Here is a 21865-nt window from a genome sequence, read left to right as displayed (position 1 = left end):
TATTTTATTATATATTTTATGAGAGTCCTCTTTCGTGACATGCTTACATAAGTCAACTAAAATTTTTTGCAGCTCTTAAGACCTTTGTTCATTCTACTGGCACTGTAAAGCATTTCTAAACCTTTGGACTCATAACTAGCCTGCGCGGTTTTCCATCACACCTCAAATCAAATGACAAATCAGGCCACCCCTCCTCAAATGTCACTCCCATTGGCGCGATGCACTTTGAGCCTTTCAAGAGGAAGTCGAGGAGATTTTCTCAGTGAGAAAATTCTTTTTCGCCATGAGAGGTGCTGGTAGAAAATCCTTTTGAGAGAAGGCGACGATGTCACTGGAGCTGAGCTGAAAGGTAATAACTGGGTTTGGAGTAAAAATCCTGCAACTATAACTGAAGGAAGATACATAAATATCCAGTTTTTAAAGGGAAATACACTTACAGAAATTGGGTTGTTGTTGCCAGGAAACTTCATCTTGCTGTACATCTGACATTGCAACCAGGAGGTATGTGATCATTTTAAAAGTTTGAATCTAATATAAACTAATGCTGTGAAAATTTACTTACTCTTATATATTGTACTAAAACTGGTAGATTTTATGCCTTTAGACACTCAACAGACTAAACAGGATCACGTGCTAAGGCTAAATATTAATACTGCTGATCATGAGATAAAGATAAAGTTAAATTATTATTGAAACTTTTAGGTAATTCAACTTTATTTTTATAACAGTTTTTGTCGCTGATTCACTGGGCCTTGAGCTCTCGGGCTTTATTGTCTCCCCTGCTTGTATTCGAGTTCAGTTTTAAAGCAACGAGTTTGACATGAGATAATAAGAAATGATTTACATGCAGTGCAGCACAGGTAGAAATCTGACTTTGCCAGTTTCGCTTATAGAGAAGAAGGTTTGCTGATTATTAGCCACCCTAAAATGCTGATTGAAATCCTTGATTTTACTGATCTGAGAAAACTGTTTGGTTTGCTCAGTCTAATCATTTGTAAATATCCCAACTGTGTAAACATTATGTGAATCTACTCGACCTGGTAAAATATTAAAAATGCTGTAAACGTCTTTTTCTTTCAGGTCGTACCGGCTTCCAAGTGATTCTCGAGTTAAAAACAAAGGCTTAAAAGAATTATGTACGGTGGCAGCGGCTACGGCGGTGGTGGCGGCTTCGGCAGCAGTGGCTTCGGCAGCAGTGGAGGCGGCTTCGGCGGCAGTGGAGGCGGCTTCGGCAGCAGTGGCGGGGGCTTCGGAGGCGGCTTCGGCAGCAGTGGAGGCGGCTTCGGCAGCAGTGGCGGGGGCTTCGGAGGCGGCTTCGGCAGCAGTGGCGGGGGCTTCGGAGGCGGCTTCGGCAGCAGTGGCGGGGGCTTCGGCAGCAGCGGCGGCGGCTTCAACTCCCCGTCCCCAACCCCAAGGTTATTTTCTGTTCACGTTCACATCTTTATGACACAGTCATTCCTGTTCACACCCAAGAAGAGATAAAACATGTAGTAACTGCAGCTGATTTGTGGACTGTGGATAGCTTATCTCCAGAACAACATGTTGGTGAATGTGACCCAAGGTTCTTGCACCCCACTCTACCTGTTTGATAAGGTTTTCAAATGATTTTTTTTTTTCAGGGGTTTCTCACTGGATGATTTCTCTCAAAAGAAAATGCCTTTCCTAGGTGATGGCTTCAAGCCTACCTACCTGCCGAGAGCCACCGTGGCCAGACCTACTGGGAGAGCCATATACTGTATGTTGACATGTACAAAATCCCATTGTCTAGTTTCACGCTCGTTTCTGTGAGTTGTTTACAGATGTTGTTTACCACAGTGCAGAGAAGGGAGTACACGGAGGAGCTGAACAAAAAACTAGACAATCTTCACGCCAGAGTGGAGGTAACGGAGCGTGAAGTCTACATGTGCATTAATAACAGTGCATCTTTTTAGATCGTCCGTCACATTTCCTCCTCATTGTCACCACAGCATGTGTTCACGTGTAACCTGGATGGCAAGGAGCTGAAGACGATAGAGGACTGTCTGGCCAAGCTCAAGAGGCTGGATGCCAAAGGTCGTCTGTGGCCTCAGGAGATGATCATGGAGGTTCAGGGAGAATATCTCCTGCTCACTGACATCGAGACTAAGGTTGGTAGATGTTTCTAGAAGGATAAAAGAATGAGAAATTCACAAAAGTTTACAGAGTGTGGATCTTGGCTCAAGTTCATCCCAGAGGTGTTGGATGTGGTTTTAGATGGAGGACGTGTCAAGTTCTTCGGCGTCTAACTAAAGCAGCTCACGCACCACCACATGGTCATAACGCAAAACACATAACCAAACAGAGAAGGAAAGAAAAGAAAGGCTTGGGAGCCGAGTGCAATCTGCCATCTGTAGTAGTAGTAGTAGTTTATATATACAAATTTGGATAAATATCTTCATTAAAATATGTCTCTAATTTTATCTCTAAAGGATAAAATGCAGGATAAATGTAAATTGCGTCTTGTTGAAACTGGACAGGTCTTTCCAGAAAGTTGAAAGGAAAATTGCAGGTTGTTAAGTATGACTTAATATTTAACCTCCTGTGACCCTGCGTCCTCATATGGGGACATTAAGTTTTAGGTTTTATTGCAGCTTATTCTGCTTCATTGAAACCCGCTGTCCTCGTTAGTGGATGTTTAGTCTGTCCTCTAGTACATAGGTCTCCAACAGTGGGTCTGTGGAGATACTGCAATGGAGTCGCAAAGACTTTGGTTGATTAGACATTTTTTATATATTTCTTTTAATTTTCCCTCAAAAATTTAAAGTTCTTTAAATACACATTAACATGAATACAACATATTTTAGTAAACGGATGGGGAATAGCTTAATACTGAATGCAAAATGATAATAATAATAATAATAATAATAATAATAATAATAATAATGTATATTTATGAATAGCACTAGGCTGAGTTTAACACATATAATAGGTAGGGCGTCCCTACTTAATCTCTCTATCAGTTTGGGGTCCTTGGTGTGAAAAATGTCCTGGTCTAGTGGTAGCAAAGGATCAATACACTAGTTGGTAAAAACATGATAGCAGGCATTTCATTGGATTCATTCTACAGACGATCACAGGACAAAAGTGGACGAGGAACAAAACCCCATCAAATTGTACAGTTAAAACTTACATTTCTAGTTTGATATGACCTGCAAATTTAACAAATTTTATCAATACCTACAACTTCACTAATTATCAACCACTCATTTGAGGACGTTGGCACTTCATCGTTCATAATTTTGGTTTTGCTCAGCCACGTTCAGGTATTAAAATAAACTGTTTTATATTTTGTCACACATTGGTGACTTTTATGTTATAATATAAATAATGAAATAGCCCCAGTGTCAACATATGAGGACATTGTTATTTTTTGTTTGTTTTTTTCTAAAATCTATGAGTTCCTGTTGAAAGTTGATGTTTATTTTTATAGGTCCTACTGATCCCAAATACCTTGGAGAGATTAAAAATGCAAACGCAGAATATTTTGCACATATTACTTCTGACTATATATAATGGTACATATATTATCTTGTATTTTTTACTTGTTTATATATTGTTTTGTTTTATTGGGATCATTTAAGACAATTTATAACCTCTCTGCCTTTGTTCTTGTGTTTGAAGTATTTCCGTACCTTTAATTTTTTTTTTTTTTTTTTATAGTCGCCGACCTTTGCCTAGTCGGAAACAAGCATTCACCTTTTGTCTGTGCGTAAATGCGTTCAGTAATGATTAATATTAACTGAATGATCGTGACTGTGCAGTCGGAGCTGGACGCGGTGCCTTTGACTTCCATCTCCCAAACCAAAGCTGTGTTGGACAGCTGTGCCTACAACTCTCTGCTCATACTAAGTGTGCAGAAACGCAAGAAACGTCAGGCCCAGGTCATGATGTTCCAGTGCGAGGAGACCGGGGTGAGTCCCAATGTCAACAGAATCATAAAAGAGCTTATCTTCCTGAAACAAAGGAGAACAGAGGGTGTGTGTAGAGTCGCAACGGCATGGATGAATTTGATTAAAAGTGGGTCTGTCTTACCAGGCAGAGCTCCTTAAGATTGAACTGGATAACGACTTGGACAAAGAAGACGAAGACCCAGAGCCACAAAAAGAGCCGCCTGACAACAGGTGCAGTGATAAACTACAAACATGGCGAGGGCAGATGTAGAAATCAAGGCTTGGATTTATTAACCACTGCCTGTTGATGTTTTCAGGACCGATCTTAATAATGTAAATGGACAACAGAATCCAGGAAGGTTCAAGGCAAAAGCGCCGCCTCCTCTGCAGCCAAGTTGGAGTCCAACGCCACAGGAAATTGTGCCCCCAACGTGGGCCGGTAGAGACTCTTCAATCTATTCTGATATTTGTAGGACTTTTGTATTCTTAGTTTATAGTTATTTATTTAAGAAATGATTTTCTTTGTTTCTGACTAGACGACACGTTTCCACCTCGGCCATATACTCCGCCTCAGAAACATTATCCACCTCAGCAAAATGTTCCACCTCAGCAAAATTTTCCACCTCAGCAAAATTTTCCACCTCAGCAACATGTTCCATCTCAGCAACAATATCCACAAGAAAGGATGCAGCATTCTGACTTGTATGATGCCCGAAACAGCCCTGAGGTTCCTCCTGATTTGCCAGAAATACAGAAGAACACGGTAATTTCCGGCTGTGGATAAAATCCTAAAATGTTCTGGTATGCCTGTGTTTTAGAGACTTTTACTACTAGCTTTTTTTCTCTTCCCCAGGATGTTTTTAATCAAATTGTCCAAGACTTGGAGCTCTTCCTGGATAAACTGAACCCCGCTGTAAACCCAGGTCCACAACCAGGGATGAACATGAAAAAGACAAAATCTACGAGACTTGGTAAGAACCTTCATGTAGCTACTGTAGAGTGATCACCTAGATGTAAAGATGGTATTTACAGCATGTTTGTGTCTTGGTTTTAGTCATACCACCTACAGTTGCTGCTCTACCATCTTGGGTAGAATACACCTCCTGTCTACAGAAAATTAAATATGGATTCAACCTGCTGGTAAATATTGGTCCAGTTAGAAAAATTACATGAATGTAAGCTGAAAACACTGGATAAAAAAAACAACTCTTGACTGTATTACAGAGCCAGCTGGAGGGGTCACTGTCAAACCCCAGTGCTTCGGAGTTTGTCCACATCTTCTTCTCTGCTCTACGTGCGGTAAGCTCCTCTGGCTCCCACTAATTTCCATCACGATTGCTCTGCTGTCCTCGGCAAGTTCTAAATATTGTTCTTTTTCCCACAGATGGTTTCTCGGTATCCTCCGGACCTGCCTTCCACCGTGGTCTCCCCCCTGCTGACAGACTCCGCCAAGATGATGCTCAACCAGGAACTCAACCCAGATGAGATGCAGTTCTGGCAGTCTCTGGGCAACAGCTGGACCATCTCCAGGTGGGGCAGCCATTAAGAATCCTCTGACGGTTACGAAAGTCAATAAAGTTTGGTAAAACCCGTGACATTCTCATGCCCATCCTGACCATCTGACTGTAAGTGCACCTATATCTGTCCTGGCACGCCCTGACTTGGGACGTTGTGCCTCTAAGGGCGAATATGGCTCAGAGTTAATGCTGCATTCATGACATATGGAAAACATGGTAAACAGGAATAGTTACTAATGGACAACAAGGAAATACTGCGTAGGATATTTTGATTTAATTCATCCAAATTTTACTAATACGTATCAATGTGTTTTTATCTTTGTGCTGGAAGACCAACGACTATTTATACCTTATCCAACGACAAAATATTTAATATTTTAATCACAGACTTGAGGATACGTACTTTTAGAGACAAATGAATGTGATATTTGAATATTGTATCAGCAAAATTAAGTCACATTTTAGTAGAAACGAAAGGAATTTTCCCCACAAACCCGTTAACCCAACGATTTTTTACGTAAGAGCGACAAAGTACTAAATTCTGTTAAAAAACTGGGACACATCTATCTCTGTCTTCTCTTATATGTGAAAGCAGTAGCCAGATATAAAAACATGTAGCTGCAGACATTACTGCCAGGAAACCTGTTTTATGTGTTAATTAGCGGACTTTAGCCTTTAGCCTTTGTGGACAGACGAGTCAGATTTTCCTTACTTTCAGTTCAGTCCCTCTCTGCAGGCTGTAACATTATGCTTACTGCATAGACCAGTGTTTCCCAACCTTTTCTTGAGCCGTGGCTATTTTACATTTGAAAAATCCCACAGCATATCACCAAATAAAAATGCCACAAAACGTACAATGAAATAATGATCATGCACCTGCAATGCAATGATATTGTTGGGAGATGGTGTTTAAGTTCGCTTGAAACCACGGTTCACCACACACTAAGCATAACAGAGTCGGCTCGGTTGCTTAGAAGTAATTCCGAAAGCAAGATAGCTTTCATTTTATTGTCTCGAGCTCACATTTTTTGCTTTCTTCTGACCACTACTCAGGCTAGGAACTTCATCTGGGTTAGAATTTTCCCCAGGACCCTGTTTGGTTTGAGTACTATTTCTTTTACAGTATTTATCCATTGCTATCACCGCTGTCTCACTCCAAGCGACTTATTATATTGTTCAAATGGCAGCAGGTGAATAGACAGGTTAAATATCTCAATTCTGCCATCTCGTGGAAGATGATTTAATTGTTCTTCCTATAACTATATGACAATGATATAACAAAGATGAACAAACATTAATTATTTACAATAAATAAATAATAATTTTCTGACCCATTAAGTGAAATTGGATAATTTCCCACGGCACACTACTGTGCTGTGGCACAGTGGTTGGGAATCACTGGTATAGATAATTGATCTTCAACAGGGGGTCTGAAACCCCTAGGGGTCTGCAGAGGTACTGCAGGAAGGTCGCAAAATCTTTGGTTGATTAAACATTTTTATATATTTTTTTATTTCCCCCCCGCAAATTTCAATGTCTGAGTTTAATATAGAACACATATAGTAGGTAGGAGGTCCCTATTTAATCTTTCCTTCAGTTTGGGGTCCTTGGCCTGAAGAACGTTGCTATAGACATTTATCGTGATGAAATAACTTAATACTGTATCAGATGATCAACTTCTGTTTGTCTGTTTTCCTGCTTCTTCACAGGTCTAAATGGCCCACTGACGACGTCCCTATCTACGTCCCATACCAAAACTCGCAGCCTCAACCACCCACTAATAGACCTTCCCCACCCCTTCGCAGACCTTCACCCCCGCCTCATCAGCCAGCCTCCCGCAGACCTTCCCCCATCCCTCAAAGCCCAGTCATTCGCAGACCTTCCCCACCCCCTCGCAGACTTTCCCCCACCCCTCACAGCCCACCCGCTCGCAGACCTTCCCAGATGCCGTACGAGAACAGGGGCGCCAACAACCCGTACTTGCCTCTTGGCCACCCCAGCAGGCCAAATGACAACGCCCAGAACTACCAGTCCAGGTCATCTGCACACCAACCAAATGAGGTAGAAATATACTCACCTGACAGATAGGTGTAGCTCAAATCTGGAGCACTACACCATTCACCTCCTTTAGCACGGCTTCAATGCCCAGCTGTTTTGCTTTGATCTCAAGAGCTTTAGAAGTGTGTAGCAATTTATCTCTAGTGCTCAATCAGAGTTACTGTGTACCTGACAAGCCTATCCTGTTGTTGTTAATGTAGTTTTCCTGTAATACAAAATATAATGCAAATGATTAACCCCATTATCAGACTGTCACTACTGAAAAAGGCCTGACTGTTCTCAATATCCGTTGCAGTCTCAGACCGACGGACTACACAGCCCTCTGCCAACAAAGTAAGCATCATTACACGTCAATAAACATGGCTCCATTATCACCACTGAACCAAACGTGTTTTCCGTGGCGCACTGCGCTTCACTCCGGTCACGTTTTTTTTTATTCTGTGACCGCTCCAGCGAGCCGCTGACACAGGTGCGCGCCATGTACGACTTCAGGGCCAGGAACAACCAGGAGCTGACCGTGATGAAGGACGAGGTGGTCGAGGTGAGGTGGCAAACATCTACGATAGCCATCGATCTCAGGGATGAAAGATTTATTCCTGCACTGTCCGACTCGGTGTAAAGATTGTCTGCAGTTGTATCACAGTTTTACAAGCCTTTGTGTTACACTGGAAAAAAGGTTAAAGAAGAAGGAATAAAACAGGTGGTCCACCTGCATTGTGACATGAGATCAATGGTCAAATCAAATTACAAAACTTTGTTTGACTCCACAACAGAGAAAAACAAACTACAAATGTGGTCGACTGGTGTCCTTAAATTGACTGAAATGTTAAAATAGAAACTACATGTAACTACTACATGTGACAATATTGAATCTAGAATACATAATTGTCTCAGTCTGATAGAAAGTTGAGACGGCAGCTGATGCAAGTGTAACTCACACATTATATAGATTCTTTACACACAGAATGATACATTGCAAGAGTTTATGTACTTTAATTTGGGTGATTATGGCACACAGCTAATGATTTATCTCAGCAAAAAAGATTGAATATTACATAAGACCAATTAAAAATTGATTTTTAATATAATATATATATATATATATATATATATATATATATAATATATTACTATATATATATATATAATATTGGCCTACTGTTGCCCATGTACATTGTATGCACCCAGTTCTAGTTCTGGGCTCCATGTGCATCATTTACTACATTCATTGGGGCCTGTGGCTCTTCTGAGGTTGCTTTGATTAGCGGACCTCAGCAGCTCGTCTGCATTGATGGCTCTGACGTCTCTCATCTTCCTCTTTACAAGCCACATAGATTCTCTGTGGGGTGTAGGTGAGTTAATTATTGGTTCTTTTGGGAGCATGCTGCTGGAAAACGACATCAGCATCTCCACAGAGCTCGTCAGAGACCATTTAAAGGCTCATGAAGCCTTTGCAGGTGTTCTGAGTTAATTAGCTGATGAGCGTGTGACACCATGAGTCTACAATATTTAACTTTATCGCAATATTCAAATTTGCTCATATACTAAATTTAGGTTTTTAATTAGCTTTAAGACAAAATCATCAAAATTAAGAGAAACACTTGTAACATATCATAATGTGTGTAATGCATCCATATGATCTCTGAGTCACTTTCTGAATTGAAATGCTGACATAAACTTTTTTGATGATATTTTTAATTAATTGACATGCACCTGTACATCAAGTTGTGTCCTGTGTCACTGTGAGTATTAACATCAACAAACTAGAGATCTTTGGCTTGTTTTTGTTGTTTTACAGGTGGTTAGGAAGACCAACCAATGGTGGACTGTTCGCAACCAACACAATGAGGAGGGCAACGTCCCTCACAACATCTTGGAGCCGGTCTCGGGTACCAGACCCATGGAGGCTCCATCGGTAAGCTAAGTGGGATGCAGCTCTGCTGAGTAACTACCCAACAGATTTCACCTGTGAACATTATTTATTTCCTCTTTGTCACAGTGGGACAATCGTGGCCAGGTGACTCTGGACGTGAACTCCAGCGCTGGCGATGTGAGAGCCTGGCTGGAATCCAAGGGGTTCTCCAGAATGTGGGTGACTCTGAGCCTCGTGATGTTTGCTCTGTAAACAATGACTTGCATTGTGTGGATTCATTTAGATGCTCTTTGTTTTTTTCCCTTTGTAACAGCACCATCTCTAGCCTCGGAGTACTGACGGGACAACTGCTTCTGGGTATGAGCAAAGAGGAAATAATGGCGGTGTGTCCAGAGGAGGGAGACAAGGTCTTCTTCCACCTCCAGGGCATTAAGTCAACAGCCGCAGTAAGTAAAAGCTCAAATCCATAGACTGTATAAATATGGACAATTTTTCCTTGCAATGGTCAAACTGATGCTAGTTTCCTGGGGATACGGGCGGCGCCATCTTGAGAATTTAGAGAAGTCTGCGCAGTACGGTGTTGGATTCCACAGTGTACTTATTTTTAAAACTTCTTCTATGGCGTCAAATAACTAAAACGAAAATTGTACAAAAACTTCACCATACACCAACATTATATTAACTACCTAAAATGATGGAAACCATCCTTGGCCCAAATCCCATCCACTAACATGGGGGAGGTGGAGTTTTTGACCTATGCTGCAGTCAGCCACCAGGGGGAGCTCTACCTGCTTTGGCTTCAGAGCTGTACTGAATTTTATTAGAGAGTCTGGCCAACTCAAATCATGGGCGCCATGTTAGATACATCGAAGGGAAGACTCTACAGTGTAACCCTATGGGGCAGACGTCCTATGCTGAAATAAATCACGTATTTTCATCATTAATGGGCCTATAAATGTTATTGCCAACGTATGTCAATATGTAAAAGGCCCTCACTTAAACATCCCAGCGGCATCTTACTTACAAATCACTTCAGTGAGCCTGTTAAATGCTTTGTAGCTCAATTGCCTCATCAGTCACGGAGCTGTTTACCTTCTCCTCAGTCTCCCGTGTTCATCCATCGGCGTTAAAAGTATGAAATTACTCAGAAAAACTATAAATACTCAGAAATTTAAAAATGAAACTAATATTATTATTAGTGTTATCATTATAACGTTAGCCCATTAGCCATAATAACTTAGTAGTAACCGGGGCAAAGTCACGTGTCAAATTTACATGGACATAAATTACATGCACACATGGGTTTCACAGTATATATGACGGCAGCTGCTATTTTCTAAGCCTTTAGACTAGATAACTAGCTAGTACAAGGCTAGCATAAAGCTTAACTTGAAACTTGATTCATTTGTAAAGCGGTGTCGGGCGTTTATGAGTTCAAGTTACACATCAATGATGGTCTGAGTTTATTTGTCCCATATAAAATCTTAACAAACGTTAACTGACATTTACCTCACATAATAGGTAGAAATCAGCTGACATCCAGTTCTTTCTTTTAATCTTCTTTCTTTTGTTCACTGGGGAAACGGTGGAGATTCCCCCCCCCCGTTAAATGTATCCAACATGGCGCCCGTGAAACACGTGACCAGCTCAGAACCAATCAGCATGGCGGGATAGCTCAGACGGTCCATTCACTAGCTTTCCAGACTCTCTCTAATATTTGGTTTCACTTTAGAAGAGAAACACTTCCAGTCCATTTTTTTTATACTGTCTATGATCAAATCACACACGCAACGGATTAAAGCTCATCAGTAATGTTTCTTCCTCTTCCTGCAGCTGGCCAGTGAACCCCAGTACAGCCAATACTAACGACCACGGCGCCGGTGCTTCCGACTCCGCTCATCCATGAATCAACATCTTTTATCATTGCAGTTAAAACTGATCTTTTACTTTCAGCATGAATTGAATTTACGGTACTTACTTACATTAAATGCTGATTGATTTTATTTAAGATAAACCATGTTCAGAGTGAAATGCCTACATGTTGTGTAATTTATAAGCAGTTTCTAAGTGTATCAAATCAAGTGTAAATCAATTTGCAATTTTGTTTGCATATAATGTACTTGTGTTTATATAAAATAAATTGTGCCGTTTTCCCAAACTGTGATTAAACACACCTATCAGCCACAACATTAAAACCACCAAGCGGTGAAGTGAAGAATGCTGAAAGCTCTCATGAAGATGCAATGTTGTGGGAAACGTGGGCCTGGAATTTATGTGGATGTTACTTTGATATGTACCACCACCTGAAGGTTAATAACACTGTAATACAACAAATTTTTGTATACACACACACCTTGTCAAAGTCGCTTACTTTTCCATTTGTCCTGTTTTCAACATTTACTTTTGACAGGAGCCATGATAACAAAATGATCAGTGCGATTCACTTGACCAGGTGGTCATAATGTTATGGCTAATCAGTATTTATGCAAATATGAACCCAATAGCTTTTCACTCTTATTATCCACAGTGTTTTTTTGTGTCATTGTAAGAAATGTCTGAAATACAAAGAACTACTTCATGTTTATATCATTTCTCTTTTCTTTTATTAAATCAGCTGGGATTGATTTTACAGGATGTGATGAAAACAGAAATAAAGTACAAATCAGTATAAAAGAATTGCCAGTTTGTTCTTTAGACAGCTCTGAAACTAAAAGAAATGTTGGACTGTGTTAAACCTACACAATCACATCATTAACAACTTATAAAAAAAGACAATAGCAAAGACCAATTTTCATCTAGGCTTAAATTAACTCGTTATTATGTCAATTGAACCTTGGCAAGTTTTGTTCTGTGCATTATTTCTTTAAGGCAGGAATGTACTTCTTCTTCACTCCTTCTTGTTTCCCCATTTGGCCATCCTGTTGTTGACCGGACCTTTGATGAATCTGCTTGACTTCAAGTAGGCAGCGATCTTATCCAGAGCCTACGACGGACGATACACAGTGAATACACAAGTTATCTGATGAGTTTCATGAACAATACATCAAGAGAACAGACAGGAAGAAGTACACAACTCTCTATTTCCTGGATGCAACGTTCAGTAGTGAATGCACGGCGTGTTGTCGAGCGTTCTCACCTCAAAACGGTGGTGGAAATCTTTGAGGTTCTTGAACTCATCCAGACATGGAGGATGAAACATCCTGTGCTGATCCAACACCTCGTAGATCATGAAGTCCACAAAAGTGATCTGTAAAGGTTAAGTTAACGTTATAATAAGCACGGTGATGACCCAGACAAGACTTTAAAGCTGATCAATGTGGACAAATCAGACAAGAGGTTATAAGTAGTAAAGGGTCCATACAGCTTTAAAGCTCAGTGAAGTATGTAGGTTTTTACAGCCCACAGATTTTGTCTGGTTCACTTCTCAGCTTGCAGCAACTTTAATAAAATCAACTGTGGGCTACTTAGAGGCTGAAACACCCCGATACTAATGTTTCTACCGGAACTACTGTGTGAACTAGCAAATATCTACTACATCTTTATGTTGAAGCGGCATCAAAACGGTAGTAATTGAACTGTATGGTCATTTTGGAGGATGTACTTTGTGGAGCTGTTAAACTGTATTAACTAAACACAAGTGTTTGTTATTTAGTAATTTACTAATACAGGGTTGTCAAAATTATGGAAATGTGTCTGAATAACATAATACACAATAATTATTAGTAATTATTAGTACTGCAAACCACAGCCTCCAAAATGAAAACATTGTTTTAAGTTGTTTTAAACAGAGGTTGAATACTGTGACGTCTGATCACATTAAAGATTTATATCCTCAACTGATGGATGCTATAAACTGTATTAACACAGTGGACGTAAAATAAAATTGATTAAGGCAGATGAATAAATGGCCACCTTTACATAGACATCATGTGCTTAGCTATTAATCAGATTAATAGGCCAATTGGAATATATAATATACATAATATGCCTCATGTAACAGACTAACCCCCAGATTTTTCAATCATATAGACAGAGGTGGTGTAAACCTTTAATAATCCATTGAATGGGTAAATACCTAAGGGGTAACGCCGGATGAGGTGTTCATTATCAGAAATGCATGGACGACGCAGAGCGGAGGACGGCTGCTTCCGCGAAGTCCATTCATTTTTTGAAAACGGACACCGCGAAATAAATAAATATTAGGTCCATTATTAATACGTTAATGTTGTTTTTTACTCTTTAAATGACAAGTTTTTCACAAGAAGCGGCCGAGCAGACTATTCAACATCTCCCGTCTGCAAGCGTTGCCAGGGAAACCTGCTGTGGCCGCACAGTAGAACCCACATGTCTATGGTAGAACCAGCAGCTCGATCGGCCGCAGCTGTTGTTAATCAGCGGAGGGGAAGTGAGATGATTGCTTAACGTTACATTACGTGATACAAAGAAGGTCAGTGCACTCGTTACCGCGTGTGTGTCCGGCGGATAGTTTCCTAAATCGTTTTTTTAGTGCAAGAAATATTATCCACCATTCACTCTAATCATTTAATGTGTAGAAAGGAAATCAAGCAAGAGGGTAAGCAACACAGGAAGTCTCTAAGTGTTTTAACTGCCCATTTCGTGGTTTGCTTTGCGTTAATCTCATCCTTATCATCCTCTAAATTGTCCAGTTCCTCCGGTGTCACCTCCTTGTGTTGCATCTCATTCTTCTTTTCATATTCCCTTCTCTCTTTCTCTTCAGCTGCGTCCTCAAAATGATCAAATTCACTAAATAGGTTACAGTTAACTATAAAATCACTCATTTTTTTTTTCTGTTGCCACGGTGACAAAATGATTTACGCAGTGATTTGGAACCGTCATCAGGCAATTTGACAGGAAAGTCTTTATGGGTGTCTTTTTAACGTACACCCCGCAGCCAATCAGAATCGAGGATTCACCCAGACCATGGCATAAAGGCAGGTAATAACTATGAAGCGTTTGTTCCACGTGGGGTAAACCTCATGTGATGAATTTGCACGAAGGACGAAAACATGTAGGTAGCAAGTGTTTGAGAAGATTCCCAAAGCTGCATTTTCATTTTATTAACTCATGTTATTACATATAAACAATTAAATCGGGATCTCTGGTCAGAATGAGTTAAACATTGTCCATGTAAACGTAGCTAATGATTAACCAACATGTGACGACTCCTATGTTTGCTGTGTGACGTACCTTGTCACCGGCAAACCACTTCCTCTCTCCCAGGAAATCTGAGAACTGCTTCAGGGAAGCTGGCAGCGCCTCAAGGTATCCTGGCTTCAACTTGTCCTGGTGTCAGACCAACAGAGGGGCTTCAGTGGTGATTCAAACGCGTTAAAAGACATGAAATGACACTCGGCTAAATACTCACCACATCGGTGTAGCACATTCTCACAAAGCCCCCTCTGAAGTCCACGACCTGGTTCTCCAGGATGTCTACTCTGATCTTCTCATCCTCAGTCTCTCCACCTGTTATCAGACCAGAGTTTCTTTGCAAGTAGAAATACTTTGAAATAATGGGAAAAACAAAGACCAAAAAACTAACAATACTTACACAAATTGCTCTTGCGAGCGATGTATCTCATGATGGCATTGCTCTGCACGACCTTCTTGTCTCCATCCAACAGGTAAGGCAGCTGTGTCGGGATGTGAATCACGGCGTCATTATTAGGTTTAAACTCAGCTGCTTCACATATAAATGAAATTTAAACGGCTTACATTGGGAAAGTCCAAGCCCAGTTTGAATTTTACGTCAAACCAGCAGCTCTTGTCATAGTCTGGAGCTGTGCGAGAGAAATGTGGATAAAATTAATGAACAAGTGTTTAGTTAAAAAACAACAAAACGTCAGCTTAAAAGGTTAATGGGCAAGTTACCTTCACCGCAGACGTAGAACTTCTCCTCGTACTTGGTACCAGTGTACTCCAGCATGAGGCGGATAGGCTGGGCAAACTGTGTAAAAAAAAAAAATAAATAAAATAATAAAATAAATAAGAGATCAGGAAATGGGTCTAAAGCAGGGGTGTCAAACTCTTGTTAGTTCAGGGGCCACGTACAGAACGATATGATCTCAAGGGGCCAGACCTTCAAATAATGACAACTTCAAATGTTTCCCTTTGTTTTAGCACAAAGAAGTACATTATGAAAGTGTTCACATTTAATGAACTGCAATATTACAAAATCTTTTATGAACAACCAGATGTCCACAGCTCTTACTAAAATTGTGTGAAACGTAGGAAAAGTAGTTATTTTTATTGGAAAATTTGCAAAATTTGCAGTAAATGTCTTCAATGTAATTTTTGCACTTTGCAAATTCATCCAGCGGGCCTGATCGGACCCTATGGCGGGCCGCTTTTGGCCCGCGGGCCACATGTTTGACACCTGTGGTCTAAGGTATACACAGAGAGCTGATGGCTATTAAACTCGCTCTATGACTCAAGTACAAATTTTGCTATATACACACACATACATACACAAACAGTAAGATTTTAAGGGGGAATACATCTGTTTTTCACAGCCGATTCAGAGTCACCTTGATTAATTGTTCAAAGAGAAGTATCTCAAGTGTTTGAGGCCCACGATAGATACAAGTGGTCGGTTGATCGCCAAATTATTTTTTGCTCAACTGTGTTTACACTGGATTTTGGAAAATAAAGAGTCTCCTCTTATTTCTGCCTCGTTCCTAGTTTGCCTTGGATTCGGGGCAGTGTTTCACCCATTGCACTTTTGAAATAAATTTAAAAAAATTCGATTACCAGTTTTTTTATTGTAATATGTAATGTAATAATAATAAGTTTTGCGCAATTGTAGTTGTAATGAAAAAGCAGCATATAAGATCACCTTGGATCACCTTTAACTCTCTCCATGCATTTGTATGGCAGTGACTCTCCCTTTCTGTGGGAGATGGTTACCTCCCACAGGTGGTTACCTCCTACAGCAAACTGCTCAGTCTTTCGCGTCATTCAAAAACACATCCGTCTCTCCAGTCTCTTCTCGAGGCAGATACAAACAGCTCAAAGAATTATGAACAAGAATTTATCAGGGAAAGTATGGAAAAACAAAGATGGCGGCTGCGTGGCACAGGTCCCACGTTCTCCACAAAAAGTCAATAAATGAGCTGTAAACATACAAATTAAGGCAAATCGTGTAGTTGCACTGATGCATCTTAATCTGTGCATATCAAATTTATGCATGGTTACTTGGACACTCGCATACAAACAGCAGCTTTTGTCTCTGGTGGCTGCAGGAGATTGATTCCCCATTGTTGCACAGTAGTTTAGGATCTTTCACCGCTTGAACATTTGACCTGGGTGCAGCACTCGCAAAGCTAGAAACATTATAGCTGCTAAAAATTTAAATATCGTGCTAGCCATTTGGTTTTATGAGAACGTGTTGACAGGATATGCATTGCAAAAAAACATCCCGTTAACGCTATTTGTGTAGCATTGAATAATATAAAGAGAACTGCTTAAAGTGTCTGGATAATAAATAAACACGCTAGTAGCTTCAAACGGCACTGGTAGTAATAATAAAAGGGTTTGAGCTGCAGGGTATTTTTTATAGCGTGTTATATAACAGCCACACACACATTTTTGTCGGTTGTATATCACGTATATTTATAGCGTTACATAAATAAAACTTTAATCTCAACGTTAGTGGGTTAACGTTAAGTCAAAGTAAAGGTGGGCGGTCAAAGCCGGGGTCTCGTAGCGCTGCAGAAACCAGGATCTAAGTGGTTAGTTCTCCAAAAATAAAACATAAAAAAGTCAAATAGAAAATAAACTTACCCCGCGGATATCCCAATAGGCCAGTGTCATTGTCATTTTGAAGCAGTTTTTGAGTGTGAGTGTGTCAGGAAAAAAAAAAGTGGACCGGCTGCGGAGACGGAGAGAAAAGTGGTACGGTCTGCGCAGACTGCCCCCCCTCTTATATACAATCAATGGATCCGCCTCATTACGTGGACGAGCTTGGCGCGCGTCTGGTGTGTGATGTTTGTTTTCCGGGGACGGGCTATAGTTGAACAATGTGAACCAGTTCATATCTCCAAAATCTCCACCTGGATTTCACTAACCAAACCGGTACGACCCTCCTACTGCATGAGTGACTAACTTTCACACGACAACAAGTTATTTAACCCCAACTGATGCAATGAATGACTTCTAATTTCTTAAACAACCATGTGAAAAGACACATCCTGTGGTCCTGGAGAAGATGTTAGTCTGTTTGAGAAGGGACAAATCATTGGCATGCATCGAGCAGAAAAAAAAAATCTAAGGCTACTGAAACAGAAACCACTAAAACTGGGTTAAGAACTGTCCAAGACCTTATTAAAAACTGGAAGGATAGTGACGAACCATTGTGATGGAGGATCAGGGTAGTGATGCCTACTATCTACTGTACAAGCATGTAGGGACAGTGCTATGATCTGGGGTTGCAACATTAAGCCCAAAGAATGAGGTCATCTGATGACCTGAATATACTGAATGACCAGATTATTCCATCAATGGATTTTTTTTTTCTTCCCTGATGGCACGGGCCTATGCCAAGATGACCATGCCAGGATTTATCTGGCTCAAACTGTGAAAGAGTGGTTCAGGGAGCATAAGACACCACTGAGTCCAAACCTTAACCCCATTGAGAATCTTTGGGATGTGCTGGAGGAGACTTTGTGCAATGGTCAGACTCTGCCATCATCAATACAAGATCTTGGTGAAAAATGAATCCAGCACTGGCTAAATATAAATCTTGTGACATAGCAGGAGCTTATTAAAACAATGCCACAGACACTAAAAAGCTAAAGGCGGTCAATGAAATATTAGAGTGTGTGACCCTTTTTTTTTTTTTTGGTAGCAACTTCTGTTCTTCTCCAAATACATGGAGATTTATGGGAATTATGTAAGAACAAAAATGGCAGCTCTGTGGCACTGATCCCACTGTTCCCCACAAAAAGTCAATCATTGCAAGCATATGAAGGCAAATTGTGTACTGCACTGAGATGTTAGGAGGTACAAACAGACCTCAAACAGCAAGTGTAGGCATAATTTTGGTTTATTGCGTCCATAACATGACTTAGCATTCGTTGAAGTGCTTTGAACACATTACAATCAGTTTATTGCATCCATAGCATGACTCAGCATTTGTTGAAGTGCTTTGAACACATTGCAATCAGTTTATTGCATCCATAGCATGACTCAGCATTTGTTGAAGTGCTTTGATCACTTCAACATACTCTGGACTACGCTATTTGATGACTCAAATACATATTTTTCTACATATATTTATATACACACACAAGCAGTAGTTTTTAAGGGGGAATACAGCTGTTCAGAGTCAGTTCACTGATTAGTTGCACAGGGACAAGTACGTTAATTGTTTGAGGCCTGCAATAGCTACAAGTTTTAAAAATCAAGTTGATTGTCAGATGACTTTTTTTGCTCAGAGGTCTCCATTTGCTAACATTTCAAACACTGCATTTTGTAAATAAAAAGTGTCCCCTCGTCGCTGCCTTGTTCCTAGTGCCTCTTTAATTCTTTAAGAATTTATTGAAAAGGTTTGTAAGAACAAAGATGTGGCACAGATTTCACTGCTCTCCAGAAAATGCCAGTCATTGCATGAAGGCAAATTGTGTAGCTGCACTGATCTATTAGTAAATAAACAGCAGTGTAGACCCAGTTTTTCTAGGTTTATTGCGTCCATAACATGACTTAGCATTCGTAGCATTGCTCTGATCACATTACGATCACTTTATTGCGTCAATAACATGACTTAGCATTTGTTGAAGTGCTTTGATCATGTCATGGTACTCTGGACTACGCCATAAATAAATCTGATATTGTGAAACTATTAAAATGGAACAGGTAAAATCATGGGCAAAGTCTCTGGACTGCGCTTACACAATGCCTACAAAGTGCTTTATCATTTATTTTTTGAGGCTGTTTTGACTGTAAGGCTGCCAATCAAGATGCTGGCCTGCCATCAGGACGAGAGTTTGCCCAAGGACACGATGGCAGTCAAGAGGAGGAGGAGGAGTCCAGAAACTTCTCCACCAGCTCCACCAAGGTTTGTCTGGTTTATTCTCATAAAAAATCGAATATTTTTCTCCCATAGTTGGGAGTACCCTCTGAAGAGGGAGTCCTTATATTAAAAAATCTCAACCTCCCCGTTTTAACGTTATTTCCAGGAACGTACTTCTCAACTCCATGCATGACTAAGGACACCAGGAGACAGATCGTATCTGTGTGTCCCCTTTTCTTTATAATATTTAGCTAATACCAGTTTTATTTGTGTTATTTTGTTGTGGTCACACACAAAAAACTACTTTTAAGATTTGCTTTAGTCTCCGGTGGCTGAAGAAGATTCCCCATTGTTGCATACTAATGATTCAAGTTTAGGATCTTTCACTGCTTGAACATTTGACATGCGTGCACTCACAAAGCTAGAAACATTTTAGCTGCTAATAATCTAAATATCGTGCATTTTGACAAGATATGCATTACCAAAACCAACCAGTTAATACTACCATTTGTGTGGCATTTAATATTTAAAGAGAACAGCTTAAAGTGTCTGGATAATAATAAAATAAATATGCTAGTCACCACTAATGTAAAATACACAAAGAAAAATAAAGTTACCATGCGGATATCCCACTAGGCCATGAGTCATTGTCATATTTGAGGACTATGGAGGGGGACGCATCCCAACCATATGTGGAAAGGAACTGCTCCTCTGTTAAGTGAAGCCAAAGCAAAGTAGAGCTCCCCCTGGTGGCTGACTGCATTATAGGTCATAAGCTCCACTTCCTCCATGTTGGTAGATGGGACTTGGGCTGAAATGAAACACGTCAAATTTTTTTTTTTTCAAAGATGGTTTCAGTCAAGTAGTAAATATAATATTGATGCATGTTGAAGTGCCAATTTTTTGTTTGTTTCATTGACATAATGGCGACTACAAGTTGCCATGCCAACTGTTTCTAAAGCAGTCCCATTGGACCATGAGAGTTGTTGAAAAAAAAAGAAAAAATAAGTACAGTGTACAATCCAATATTTAGTTGTAAATGGTGGAGGTAGAGCAGAGTGTAGAATTAATTAAACCAAAATGCAAGAAAGTCTGGCAGAAGTAGTTGGGTCATTGATAATGTGGCTCCATGTAGACTCTGGCTCCAAACTCGCAGTATGACGCTACCTGTGTACCCGGGAAAACCAAATAGCGCGAGTTTAGGCAATGCAAGGAAGTGGGGACCACGTCCATATTTATATACAATAAATTACCAGTTCAGACTCTAAATTGACCCTAGGTGTGAGCGTACCCCACCTCTCGCCCGATGCCAGCTGGAATAGGCCCCGCGACCCTAGTGAATGATTAAGCGGTACGGAAGATGAGATGAAAATTCACCAGTTCACCAAGTTCAGCCCCACCCACCTCCTAACTTCGCCCTACCCAACACATAGCCTCGTCCTGCCCATTTTCTAACCTGTTTATACACTCAGTGATATAAACCTAGCACAAACGTAAGGGAATTCACATTTGGGAGATTGTGTCTTTATTTCTTATTAAGGGCCTTATTGCTGAACCAATAGCAGCAAGCACCAAGAGTAACATCTCTATTAGAGATAGAGATCTATTGCCAAGAAGCATTGTTACAACAAAGAAATAATTTCCTTAGTTTTTGTGTTTAGTTAAAAAAAAAATGTCCCTCTCACCCTATATATAGACTACCAGTGTTGAACAAAGAAGACAAACACATATGATATAATATACAGCCAGATTAGGTATCATTTGTATTTAAAATGATCCAAATTGGATCAAAACCTCAGACAGACCGACCAAGTCCATGATACTGCACTTTAACACAGAGCATTTATTGTATTTGAAAACATTAAACCAGATCATTTTGCAGGTCTAGACCTGTCCTCGACACACCTAAATGATATCTAAAATAACAAGAACTAAGCTATGGGGTGATATGCGTACAGTTTCACCTTTAGCAAGGGTTCACAGGAAAAAAAACAAAAAACAAAATAGATTAAAAAGTCCCGCCACTGGCTTTTTCCTACGCTCTCAGTTGTACCGTAGCCTTAGTCATCATATTGAGTTTGTGTACTTCCTCTTCAGATTCTGTCACACAGCTGAAAAAAACAGAAATGCTGTTTGTTAACTTACAAGAGAGGTTGTGTAGCCAACGAGTGTATTTGAATAAATGCAAAACGTCCAGCAGTATATGTACAGAGAGCATTGTAGCCAAAAGGTTTGTAATTGGTCTGAGATTCATGTTAAAATTCCAGCTCTTACTTTGGCCCACATCAGAGGATATAATGAGCAGAATATGAGCACAGTGCACTCTTTGTTTCACTTCTCTTTCTTTCTCACTCACACGTACTCCCACAGAGCCCCTTGTGATTATCAAGTGCTGACCCACAGTTTCTTATTCATAGTTTTATACCGCGTGGTTTTTCAACGTTCGTTTGCTCTCTAAGACGTATAGGCTTAAAAGAAAAAA

At 40.2% G+C, this 21865-nt stretch overlaps 2 protein-coding genes across 2 annotated transcripts; one reads left to right on the top strand and one right to left on the bottom strand.

Moving 5' to 3' along the window:
- Nucleotides 1-217: 217 nt before the first annotated feature.
- Nucleotides 218-11940, top strand: eps8l3b (EPS8-like 3b). Its single transcript, XM_047584336.1, has 21 exons — nucleotides 218-349; nucleotides 461-501; nucleotides 1081-1415; nucleotides 1620-1735; nucleotides 1816-1880; nucleotides 1968-2126; nucleotides 3780-3929; nucleotides 4054-4139; nucleotides 4226-4347; nucleotides 4445-4671; nucleotides 4762-4879; nucleotides 4963-5048; nucleotides 5133-5207; nucleotides 5293-5438; nucleotides 7135-7486; nucleotides 7779-7816; nucleotides 7937-8024; nucleotides 9282-9398; nucleotides 9483-9571; nucleotides 9670-9802; nucleotides 11190-11940. Exons 3-21 carry the CDS (start codon nucleotides 1135-1137, stop codon nucleotides 11220-11222), a joined length of 2481 nt encoding a protein of 826 aa, XP_047440292.1. The 5' UTR covers nucleotides 218-349; nucleotides 461-501; nucleotides 1081-1134; the 3' UTR covers nucleotides 11223-11940.
- LOC125007623 (glutathione S-transferase Mu 3-like) lies at nucleotides 11937-17315 on the bottom strand. Its single transcript, XM_047584343.1, has 8 exons — nucleotides 17157-17315; nucleotides 15246-15321; nucleotides 15090-15154; nucleotides 14926-15007; nucleotides 14743-14840; nucleotides 14565-14660; nucleotides 12493-12603; nucleotides 11937-12339 (listed from the first exon to the last, which is right to left on the bottom strand). The coding sequence occupies exons 1-8, from the start codon at nucleotides 17190-17192 to the stop codon at nucleotides 12244-12246; spliced, it is 660 nt and encodes a 219-aa protein (XP_047440299.1). The 5' UTR covers nucleotides 17193-17315; the 3' UTR covers nucleotides 11937-12243.
- Nucleotides 17316-21865: the final 4550 nt, after the last annotated feature.

Source organism: Mugil cephalus, chromosome 1 (genome assembly GCF_022458985.1).
Source record: "Mugil cephalus isolate CIBA_MC_2020 chromosome 1, CIBA_Mcephalus_1.1, whole genome shotgun sequence".
Taxonomy (NCBI): domain Eukaryota; kingdom Metazoa; phylum Chordata; class Actinopteri; order Mugiliformes; family Mugilidae; genus Mugil; species Mugil cephalus.
The sequence above is the reverse complement of the archived record's forward strand: the minus strand, read 5'-3'. Positions and strand labels throughout refer to the sequence as shown.